Raw genomic sequence first — 12,587 nt, forward strand, 5'->3', positions numbered from 1 at the left:
TCTAGTGCAGCTGTCGGGGTCGATGCCATCGCCCCCGTTATACCTAAACAGGCCAATCTCTGAATTCTATTCAGTTTTTCCTTCGCTGTGGTCTGTTGTGTTTTCTGCCACCATACCACAGCGCCGTAAAGAATCCTGGGTCTTACTATCGACGTATACAACCAGTGTGACATCTTTGGTTTCAGTCCCCAGGTTTTCCCAATAAGGCGACGGCATACACACAATGTCTGCTTTGCCTTACTCACCACTTTTTCTAAGTGCGCATTCCAGGTAAGCTTACTATCCAGTATAACTCCTAGATATTTTACTTCCCTGGAAAGTGTAATGCCCCTCTCCCCTATTATAGGTTCAGAGAGTCCAGTTAAATTTCTTCTCCTGGTGAAGGGTACTACGACCGTTTTGTCAGGGTTTACTGACAGTGCCTGACCCTTACACCAGTCATCTATCCATTTCAAAGCCTCTTTCATGAGTTCTGAAACGATAATATTATGTTTCCCGACTATGAGAACGACCAAGTCGTCCGCATAGCCTTGTGTATAAAATCCCTTTCGATTAAGGCCCTCCAGTGCGCCGTCCACCACTAATCCCCATAATCCCGGTGTCCAAATCTAAGGCCGAGTTCGCTGCAGGACCTTTGCGGTCCTATCAAGAAACGTGATCGAACGTCTACCCTGGTGTCTTGCGATTCAATAATCAGGTCAGTACGTGTGGTACGGTTAAGATAATGGTCTATTGCAGACAATAAATGAAGCGAGAATTTGCTTTGTCGCAATTAGACCCTTAAGTAATCTCTTTTGATATTTACCTCCCAAATAATTAACGATGTCTTTTTGGTACCTGGAGGACCGTCATGTAATAATATTAATAATAGGTTGATAGAATAAAACTAAGATTTTTTTTATAGAGTACCGTTACATTGTTAAAATATCACACTGTGCATCGCGTCGATCCAACACGCCACTGTTCTCCCGGGCTCACCGTGTCGATTACACGGCTCCGCATCCGGCGACCCCTGACCTCTCCCTCCGATACAGAAGCTCTCCTTAATTGACAGCGTTAACGGCGCGCCGGCCCTTTTGTTCGCCGACATCGCCAGCGACTCACAAAGCCCTAGGTACATTCCCTGCTTTTGTTTACTGCCACAGTTTTATCTACAACTATAATGGGACGGCGTCGCCGCAACAAATAGTGTAGATGTGTCTCGGGCCCGCTTTGTTATGCCTGCGTGTCGGGTGATACGCGCTAATGAGGCCCGAGAACGCCGAAAAATGGGTGGGGGGAGTTAAAGAGTGGGCCGGGCGGGGAGGGTAACGCCGGCTTTGTTTGTTGTTTGGCGAAACACGTTGTTGTACACGGCGAACCAGAAAGCTCTTGTCAACTGACGATACGTCCGTTGACATAACATAAAGTCGGTAAACAGCGTAATTACTTGTTTTGGTTTATCATGCGTCATTAGCATTCATCAAAATAATATTAAATTAGAATATTTTGACATACCTTATTGAAGAGCGTAAATTTAGAAATTTAGTAGTTTAGACACTAAGAACGAAGAAGACTACCAAAAATGAATTAGACCCCCTCGTTACCCCCTAGCGTCACTTTACCACCCCCATACACCTCTTTATGGGGGTTGAAGTGTCAATTTTCGTACGAAGCGTTCTAACGTTGAAGCGAAACAGCTGGTTTCCTTAGTAGTCTTGAATTTTGCAATAGGTTTCAAAATCAAAGTGCAGCGAATTCCGATAACAGAGTGATATGAACGAGTGAGTGAGTGTTTTTTTAGCCGTACTGTCACTTTAAATAGGTAAGTACCATACTACTCTTTGACAAGCAATAAGTCGCATAATAAGGTATACGTACTACAACTGAATAATTAATTAAACATAACACTAAAAACTCATATTCAATTACAAAACGTTGTGAAAGCATCAACATTAAAAATATTAAATAACCTAACATTGAACAACAGTTGTTATCCTTATGCATTTGTTTTTATTAACAAACAGATGATACTTGTTAATATTTCTGTGGCAAAAAGGAAAAAAGGGATAAGTCTACATATCCCACAATTCACATTCTTCTCTCCCAGCATTTATAATATTGTTTTTGATGATCTGACAAAATGGGATATCTCTACTTAATATAGTATTGTCTGTGTCTGTTATTTTCACTGGATGTGTGCAATATAGTGCAATAACAACATTGTGTTGTGTAGTAAAGTGCCTAATATAAAGAAAAACAATGGATATCAATAGTCGTGGATATACTTTACTTAATAAGTGTATAAATGTTGATGTGATCGATGATAAACGTAAGTTTGAATATGATGGAGTAACATAACCTCAGAAAAAATATGTTTTATTGTGATGTACAAAACTATTATTTTTACCAATTATTAAAATTATTAATAAATAAGTATGTTACTACTATATCACTTGTGTATGTCTACTTATGGCTAATTAGAAATTTGAGTATACCTGTCAACATAAAAAATTGAAAATCTCAAAACGGGTTAAGTCGACTTGCAACCTTTGAGAATTTTAGCAAAGTTGGATAAAGTAAGGTATTCAGGGATAAGTAATATATTTAATGGTTTTTCAAAAACTAATGGCCAGATGCAGTCTACTTCTGTGCATATTTTACATCAAATGACATTGGTCATCCTCAGAAGTACAAAACAGGAAAAAAGAGTTTAATCACTTTTTAGTGAAACAGTTTTATTTAGCTCCTCTAGAATATGAAATTTAGACTTATCCCCTTTTTCCTTTTTGCCACAGATTTAAAATGTAAAAAAATATCTTATTCATTCATGTGTCTTGGTAAAAAGGTCTGTTTTCGTCATTCACTATTAAAAACGCAGTAAAAGCTAAGTTAGTGACCGAATATGGTAGGTCAAGATTCACTCTCGATAAACCTTTGTAGGTCAGCGGTCAGGAGCGGTCCAAAAGGGGTTTAAATAATTATTTGAAAATATATTTTTTTTGCGTAAATATGCAGTTTAAAATTTTTTTAATCGTATATTCGTATTTTACTTATTTTTCCATACCTTCCCTCAAGATTAATGACATTATGACGCAATCACCCTGTATAAAGATAAAGAGTGGCCGCAAAAAAAACATATTTCCGCCTGTTTTTGAGACTTTTACAGAGGCGGCACGGAAAATCCTAAAAATATTTTAAAAATATTCAAAAACTCGTCATGAAAAATTAAAATGAGTATCACTTTCAGTTTTTCGAAAATTTTCGAAAATCATCCTTCTTTAGGAGTTGAAAAGACAAAAAAAGTGAACAAATTAAGAATCATCAACAGTTGTAAAACCCCAAATATTTCTATGTTCTCATCAAAATAATATTATGAACGTGAAAATATCTAATTTCGTATTTGCTACGGTCTTGTCCGGATTGAAAATCAACACTTAATATCCCTAAAGGGGTGAAATCATCCCCTAAATGCCTATAAATGCAAAAAATATATTAAAAGTTACATTTTTTTCTTTTTCTTTTATATGTGATAATTGAACCGTTAACAACCCACAATCACTAGATCCGAAGGAAAATACCGCTAAATGAGGGTAAAACCACCCCTAACTTCAAACATATACGGCAGCCAAACTTCTAACACCCTGTGTATTGGAGAAGAGTATCTCTGCTGTTTAATGTGAACTCCGGTAAAATAATCAAGAGGATAAGGGACCACCAAACAAGTCCATCAGTTACTACATCTGTCTGAATCGATCAAAATTTTGTGTAATTTTATACCAATGTTGCAAAAACAGCTTTAAAATTAATCAGTGATTTGAAAAATGTCAAGAAACTTAAAAAAAAACTCATAGGCGTAGAAATTCTGTAGTAACACAGTAATAGGAGCTGCGAGTGAAGCAAATGGAAATAGGGTTTTCTCTAAATAAACTATAATTTTGTACAAACTGACAATCGCATCCTGAAAAGAACAAAGTTACTCGATTTCGAGTAGTGTTTTACATTATAATACATAATTATTATTTTTTATATTCTTGTTAGTTTGTTAGTACACTTTAATATATACAGGTACTTTTTTACATTTTTGGCTGACCTCAATCTAAAAAACGTATTTTTATTTTATATTAATTTACTTCTATTTTTTTGAGTTTATCGCCATCTATTTTTTTCATTTTTGTTTTTTTTTTTTACTAAAAATATTTAGTTTTGGTTATCTGTAAACAAAAATCCTTAATTTTTCCTTCTGTCCCGAAAACAAGAAATAAAAAGTTGGCAACTATACTGGGTGATCCGAATTTTATGCAGGAAACTTCGAGGACAGATAGATCTCTTTAAAATAATATGTGTTTGTCTTATAAACATAGGTCTGGAACGGCCTCGTTTTAGAGATACAGGGTGTTGAAGTTGTTAAAAATATATATTTTTTGTTTATACATATCTCAGGAATCTATTAACCGATCTCAATAAAATTTGGTACAAATAATGTACGATAGTAAGCCTTGCATTCCCTAAAAGTTCTAAGGGTTTAACCAGTGGTGTACAACTGGACAGGGGTCACACACTTTTTATAAAAAGAACCTACGCCACTGTTTATTTTACAAGTTACTCTAACGGATTTATATTCTAATGCACTAAATATGTAAAAAAGGTGACTTGAATATTTTCCTTAAGGTTCGCCATTTTCAAGTTATTCACACAAATAATACAATCCCTTGTGGCAGACATTTCAAATCGTAATATTACAAAAATATTTATGTTTATATTTAAAAGTAAGTGCAATTTGTAAGCACATCAACAAAATTCTTTCCACATCAGTTGTGAGGTAGTGTTCCTGGTGTGTTTTAGTTTTCCCTGGAGGCATTATCTTTACAAAAAAGAACAATTTAAATCAAAATTATAATAAAAATACATTTACCAAGCAACAACAACTAAACAAGAAACAAAATTAACATTACGTATTTACAGCAATTGTTCAAAATGCGAACTTTTCAAATTTTCGATTTACTCACCCCAAGTTGCCGAGACGTTCTTCGTGAACCTACTTAGCCGAGGATCGTCGTCAAATGCTTTCTAAATTTCATTTCTGTGCCTTTCATTCCTTTGTCGTGATTTTCCAAATATTGTTTTAATCCAAAAAGATGAAAGCGATGAGTGTAAATAATTTTGTTGATGTGCTTACAAATTGCATTAACTTTTAAGCATAAACATAAAAATTCGTTACAATAGCTTGTAAAAAATACAGAGGCGTAGGGTTTTTTTTATAAAAAAGGGGGTAACCCTGTCCAGTTGTACACCATTGGTTGAATCTTTAGAGCTCATATTTTAGGGAATATAAGGCCTACTTCATACATTATCTGTACTAAATTTTATTGAAATCGGTCGATGGATTCCGGAGATATAAACAAAAAATATTTTTTTTAACAACTTCAACACCCTGTATCTCTAAAACGAGGCCGTTCCAGACCTATGTTTATAAGGCAAACACCTACTATTTTAAAAAGATCTATCTGCCCTCGAAGTTTCCTGCATAAAATTCGGACCACCCTGTACAAGTAATAAAGTATTTTTGAGTAAATAAAAAACATTCATTTCATAAAATACATCTAACGTTATCGATTTGTAATAGGTATGTCTGCAAAACAAAGCGAAAATTTATACGATTGCATTGATTGGCTTAATATTTGTGCCTAAAAAAAAGGATGCCGATATTACACATTTAACAAACAAAACGGCTTTCTCGCAATTCAACCTTGACTGTGGAATAGCGAAAAGAGAACGAGAAGTTAATAAATAGCCCGCAATTTGCACCTAAGGGGTTTTTAAGAGAGGCCACTTTGGCAAATATTATTTATTCAGCCGGCCATTCCAGCGCTATTTTTCGCAATGAACGTAATAAACCTCTTGCTGACCGACGTAGTTTACATTACAATTGGGTGGTTAACCTCTTTTCAAGGTGATAGTTTCTGGTGTTTTATTAGTTTTACTCGGAAAACGAACAATACTTTCGATTTGTTGGCTATTCCCTGATGTCTTGTGAAATTCAACGAAACAAATCCGCATAGAAGTCGGCGAATGGGCAATTTATTCGTAAAAATTTTATTTTACCAACATTTTGTGGTGGTTAATCGGGTGTTAGGAACCTCAAAATGGTCTCAATTTGCTGGCATTCGTTTAAAAACTTGACTAAACATTTGGCACCATATTTTCAATTTTTAGATTATGTGGTAATATTTGTGCCATTCTTTTAAAAACACCCTGTATGTTTGTTTGTATACCCAGATAATTTGTTCATATTTGCAAGTGCTTTCACCAAATTCCATTTTTATCAGAAATATTCCCAGAGTTTTACGTCAATCGAAATTATATCATTCCTTTAAAATTATCAACTGTTTTCGTGACAAGAATATTATTTCATTGTTTACGTTGATAGTGAAGCAATAACGGAAATAAAAAATAAATATTTATTAAAGAACAACCATGTGTATGTAATCAATTAACAAACTTATTATCACAAAAAAATCTAATGCTTCTTTTTGCAATCTGCTTTGATTTCGTTGACCTTTTCCGCTTCCTTTAATCGATCCACGAGCTTCTGCACACACTCACAGTCCAGCCTCCTGACATCCTGGACATTAGTCAGCTTGACCGCGGAAACTATGTCGTACGACAAACAAGTTATGTTGTTATTATGCGTCAGATCCAAGATGTCAATGTCGGATGTCAACTTTGGAAACATCTTGCTCGGTAACGCTTTCAGTTTGTTTTTAGAAAGGAACAGAATACTCATCTGAGTGATTCCAGCGAAAATTCCCTCATCCAGTTCCGTCAGCCGGTTCCTGTCCAGCCAAAGCTGGCTCAGTTCCTCGAGCCCATAGAGAGCATCTGGCGAGATGTAAGATATACTGTTCTTGCTGAGGTAGATCTTGGTATCCACCAAGTAGGTTCCTTGGTAGACGTGACTGCCTTTGATGTTCTGGAAGGCTTTGCTGGGGATGCTTTGGATGTTGTTCCTTCTAAATAACACCTCCGTCAGAGACGGTGAGTTGTGGAACCAGTTGGGATCCCAAACGGAGATCTTGTTGGAATTTAGTTTAAGTTTGTACAACCTAGGCATGTCGTCGAAAGCCTTGGTATCGATAGTAGCGATCTGGTTCCTTTGAAGATACAACGTGGTCAAGTTCATGTTGTTGAATACACCTGCACGCACGTGGTCGATTTCATTGTCTAGCAATGCCAAGATTTCTAGCTTGGGCAAATTCTCGAATGCCCCCGCCAACACGTTGGTTACCCCACAAAAACTGAACTTCAAAATGGTCGCGTTGCTGAGGTTCCTGACACTGCCTTTGGATAAAGTCGGGATCCTACCACCGACACGCAAGTAGTCGCTGTCGGGAACAGTACTCTCATCGAAGACTTCCACATCGTTCAGTGTTATCTTCCTCCCTCTGGACTGCGTTCTGTACCAACCTTTCTTCAGTAAGACAGAGTCCACGGCACTCACGACCGCGGTTAGAAGAACCAGCGCGTAAACAAATGCCTTACGCATTTTTACAGACCCGGGGAATACTGGTAGTTAGCGAGTAGTTTCTTGGGCCTGCAGGGTCAGTTCTGGGTCAGGGGCCACCGGCTATCGCAGAAAAACGAGAGCGGCGCTATCGGAGCGGCGATAAACAGTGACTTCGTGGAAAGTGCGATTAGTTGACCGTAAACAAGGGCGTGTGCAGCGTGGCGTTGTCCGAGTTGCTCAACTAGTTTGGAAATCTCGGCAATGGTGAGTGTTCTACATTTCACCGGCGAAGTCAAGGTTGAGTGAGAGCAGGTGGGCTCGCACCTACCATTCGACAACGGAAAATCTTTTTAAAAAGGAAATGTAATCGTTAGGTGACGCGGTAGGTACAAAGTTAACGAGCAAAGTTAAAAATCCGTACAGGATATAATACAGGGTGATCGAGAATGATTGACCGTGCCGCCTCGTACTGATTTTTGATGTGCGGCATACCAGTTTTTGATACCAAGACTAGAATCATGAGCGCAGGTTGAGGGATTTTAATGGTAAACAAATAATTACGTTCAAACCTCAAATAAATTAGGTTACTGTCGAAATGGAAATTCGTAATAAAAATATCAATTATTTAACAAAAATCAAAGTTATTTCACAAATTAAGCAATACTGATGGACCAATAAATGTTATTGTTATTATTATTATAATTTTTTTTTAAGAGGATAAATAATAGTCTAGGGGTGTAAGGTCAGGAGAACGTGGTGGCCATCTATCTCGACTAATTATCCGATCATCATAATACTCTCTAATCAACTCTAAAGTTTCGTTAGAGGTGTGAGCTGTTGCGCCATCTTGCTGAAAGTATCCATGATGGATTTCATCGTCGTGAAGTTCCTCAAAAAATGGTAACAATATTTGCTGCCGATATTACATTTTCACGGAAAAAATATAGTCCGATTATTCTTCTACGTGACATAGTTACCCAAACAACAAGTTTAATAGGGTGCAGAGTTGGTTCACGCAAAATATTAAAGTTTTCTGTGTTCAAAGAGCGATAATTTTGGGAGTTTCGTACCCACTTAAATGAAACTATGTTTCATCAGAAAAAAATGTTAGATCTAGAATATCGTCGTCATTCAGATTTTCGTTAAACCAATTACAGTATTGCACACGTTTTCCAAAATCTAACAGAAGTAGTTCCTGCACAACACTAACTTTATAAGGATGAAAATGCAACTTCTTTACTGCTTTAAGGCATGATGCATATGATATTCCTATAAACAATTTAGGAATAATGATAGAAATTTTAGAATAAATATTTGTTATTACCTGTTTGAGTAGATAACTGACGTAATGATTTGGTTGGACCAAATTTTTGGTTAGGTTTTGATTAGGTTAGGTTAGCTCGTAAGCGGTTTTCAACATCTTCCAAGACTTCCTCTGTAAGAATAGACTTTCTGCCCGGAGATTTTCCTCTACAAACACTTCCAGTGTTATGGAAGCGTTCCACTAATCTTTTCATGTGTCTCGAAAAAAATTTCATAATCAATTTCATCATTTGGAAATTATTCTTGAATTTGTAAATGACACGAATTCATCGAATATTTCCAACCATTATCATTGTTTTGTCCACTACGAAAATAGGCCTCCAGAAGAAATTCATCATGTTCTAATGAAAATGCCATGTTCTTAACTTAAAATTAAAAAACCGATAAGGTTAGGTAATAACATACGCAATAAATTAATGACTCACGTATAATATCCACCTTCTCTAACTGTAGTATCGAAAAATACTGTTTTATAATGTCGCAAAATATATCAGGTAACAACAAAATCTATAAAATAATATCCGTGCGCCAATGAACAGAACGTCAAATTGTGAAATTGCCACAGAACACCATGAAATCGCACAGAAAAAAAAAGGAATTTTAGGTAACGGAAATCAGTTTTGATAGCAATTGTACGTTCAGAATCCAGTCAATCATTCTCGATCTCTCTGTATAACTCCATCCTTTTTTATTTGATATTGAAAAAATATAAAATATATACAGGGTTACAACTTTTTAATTGTCCTATACACGTATCTTTCTTATTTCAAGAGTTACAGAAATTGTTAAATGGACAAAATGTGCAAAGTTTTATGGCGCTCACGGATTCGCTTTTAAATTTACAAAATTCCGAATAGTTCCGAAAATATTCGAAGAAAACCACTGATTTTATGCTATTTCTTGTTTTAATCGTATTTCACTTATTTTTCAAAATTTTTTGACAAAAATGTGTAATCTGATATTAAATGGTGTGAGGAATCGATTTTTGCTGTCAGTATTAACGTATCTTTAAAAATGTGTGCTGAGCGGTAGTTAACTTTTGTTTTTTTATGGACGGCATATTGAATTTTTGCCTTATTAGAAGACAGTGAAAATTCTCTATACAACAATGTATAACTTAAGGGGTTTTCATAAACAAATAACCAAGGTATTGAATATAATTATAATTTTAATAAAAAAAGTCAAGTAGTCATGGGAAATATTTGAGTGTATTCTATAAATTAATTTAATATTTCTTATTTTTAATACTTTTTGACATAAATTAAATTTGCCATTCAAATGGTCTTGAAGAACTTTCGTTAAGGATTATTTTCGGATTGGTGGTTTCCCTGACGCAATATTTAGGTGCGTTATTTAAAAATGGGACTCCCTGTATATATAGACCTGAGACCTACATTTAATAATCTTACGAGTTGAAAAACTTTTTTTTTCAAATAGAATGACCCATATTAATTGTCATGAGTGAATGCAAAATTGAATGCCCTTTCGACTGGTATAAGGTTGTCCATACTTAGCTTTAACAGTATTCCAGAAAAAATCAGTATCTTTTCTAAAGTCCGAAAAAGTAGCTGTGCAAAAGCGTCAAGAAGGCCTTGCAAAACCACTTTTTCCTCACATTATATCAGGCTTGAGACTGACAGTGTCAATATTTACTGACATGTTTAAAAAGTGATTTGACAAACAAAAATAAATCACTAACAACAACTAAAACAAAACTCAAAACAAACTGAAACTCGGAACACAACAAGGAAAATAATACTTAGACCGCTGATTTATATCGAAGTGTCCTCCATTTTGATTAATATACAAACGAATTCGGTTTTTAAAAGACTGTTAAGCATGCATGGCGTAATATGTAAAGCTACAAATATTTTCTTACATGGCCCACATGGTTCCAGGCAACTTTTATTAGAACCATTTTTTAATAAATTTCACAGTTGCAGAGTTACAAAAGAATCCCTTTTAGGTTGGACACCCTGTATATACTCAGTATTAATTTGAAGATGTGCAAAAAAATGACTTCTTCTGCTGTTTTGCAAAATCAACGACTACTTGGGAATATTGCGAAAACTACCAATGTCTTTAGGTTCTTCTTTAGCTCAATACATGCCTATGAGGCTTGTAAATTTTGAAATTGATCGGTCTTTTCCGGAATCGTCAGTTTTATAAAAAATAAAGGGATAATGCTCCTTACAGGTAAACATCAATTAACCATGATTAAGATGAAAAAATATTGTTTGCTATATTTTTCTCATAATTTCGCGTTAGTTACTCATTAGATATTGAAAAAAAAATACAAAACTGAAAAAAAATCAAATTTTTAAAATTTTTTTTTTTGCATTATTTTTTTGACAATTTTACATTGACTAGGTACTTATCAAACATCGAAAACAAATTTGTTCATAAAATTTAAGATAATTTTTTTTTTAAATGAACAAAATTGGTACCTACTTATTTATGAAAAAAAAACTGTTTTTTGTAAAGGCCTGAAAATTTCCAAAAAAATATTCAATAAATTACCTATAATCGGAATATTTTGAAATCAAAATTTTTTTTTCAAAATTTAATTTTTTTTAAATTTCAACATTTGAACATTTGAAATATTCATTGTGAAATTGTAAAACACTAATACATTTTGAAACTCGAATCGAATTTTTTTTACAAAATTCTCACCCTATATTATTACCTTGTTACATATAATTTGAAATAAGATACAAATAAAACGAACAAAAGCAATTCGAAATTATTTTATTCTCAACGCATTTCTTGTTTATATTATAATTGGATTATTTTAAGTACATATTTTGCACGCTTTTAAAGGCGCCATATTCTTTAAATAGTGTTTTCTACAAAGATAAGTAATTTCAAACATTTAATAACTGAATAATCTAAAGCTTATCAAATAATAGGAATGTTATGTCATGCCATCTCAGCATTTTCAAAGACGTCGCAGTAAAACGAATAAACAGGTGCAAAAAAAAACAAACAAACCATCAAGGTTTTATGTACTGAAATCTACGAAAATACTGACTTTTTTATATATAACTCCACATGTAAATATTCTTATAACATTTACTTGCTTAGTAGTACATATAAAATTGTTTACTTTTATTTATAAGTACGTGAAAAAAATTCTTAAAATGTGAGGTTAGGATAACAGCAAACGCATGTTTTACTAACGCTTTTTTTTAGTTATTATTTTATTTGAGTAAATTTAAATAGTACCAATGAATAAACAGAACACCAATGATTTTATTTTTGTGCTTACTTTGTTCTACACGTTTTACTTTTCAAGATTTCAGTACCTAAAAACGCCAGAAAGGACCCCACAATAATCTTATGGAAATTGGGTTTCTGTCAAATTGTCTGAATTTTTGATATGTTGTAGATTTTGTCATCCTGAACAAAAGTCTCAATGGGCACAAAGTGCCAAAATGAACATTTTGGCAGCTACGGAGCTGCCAAAGCTCCCCTGACCCGTTGCAAAACTATTCATTTTCAATACTATTTACAGATGTCAAAAGCATATTTTAATTATTCTAATATATAGGGTAATGTTTTTGAGGTCACTGGATTCAACCCTCATGTCAGATTGGACAAATTGACCGTTGACAGCTGTCAATACACTGTCAACGAAGAATAGAAAAGTAAATATTCTCTTTTCACATTGAGAGTTTGGGCTTTTGAGGGAGCTGAATTCAATTCTCATGCCAGATTGGCAAAATTGACAGTTGACAGCTGTCAATTGACTGTCAACGAGGAATATAAAAGTAAATAT

General features: G+C 34.5%; 3 protein-coding genes across 5 annotated transcripts in view; 1 reads left to right on the forward strand and 2 right to left on the reverse strand.

Annotated features, from left to right (window-relative positions):
- The window catches only part of LOC108905141, a 164,828-nt gene that overhangs the window by 78,170 nt on the left and 74,071 nt on the right, over positions 1-12,587 (reverse strand). The window lies entirely within an intron of this gene.
- The window catches only part of LOC111693182 (sulfotransferase family cytosolic 1B member 1-like), a 25,919-nt gene continuing 14,703 nt past the window's right edge, over positions 1,372-12,587 (forward strand). The window contains exon 1 of one of the 3 annotated variants that reach the window (XM_023457386.1): positions 1,372-1,804. The gene's annotated coding sequence lies outside the window, so the exon portion shown is untranslated. Of the gene's footprint in view, positions 1,805-7,686; positions 7,869-12,587 lie in introns of those variants that run through there. The other 2 variants (XM_023457388.1, XM_023457387.1) reach the window with 2 other exon arrangements.
- LOC108905412 (chondroadherin-like) lies at positions 6,427-7,619 on the reverse strand. The gene has a single exon (XM_018708250.2). The coding sequence runs from the start codon at positions 7,523-7,525 to the stop codon at positions 6,500-6,502; it is 1,026 nt and encodes a 341-aa protein (XP_018563766.1). The 5' UTR covers positions 7,526-7,619; the 3' UTR covers positions 6,427-6,499.

This window comes from Anoplophora glabripennis, unplaced genomic scaffold (assembly GCF_000390285.2).
Source record: "Anoplophora glabripennis isolate ALB-LARVAE unplaced genomic scaffold, Agla_2.0 scaffold15, whole genome shotgun sequence".
NCBI lineage: Eukaryota > Metazoa > Arthropoda > Insecta > Coleoptera > Cerambycidae > Anoplophora > Anoplophora glabripennis.

Coding starts and splice junctions, on each gene's coding strand:
- LOC108905412 (XM_018708250.2), bottom strand. CDS start 7,525: ATGCGTAAGGCATTTGTTTACGCGCTGGTTCTTCTAACCGCGGTCGTG.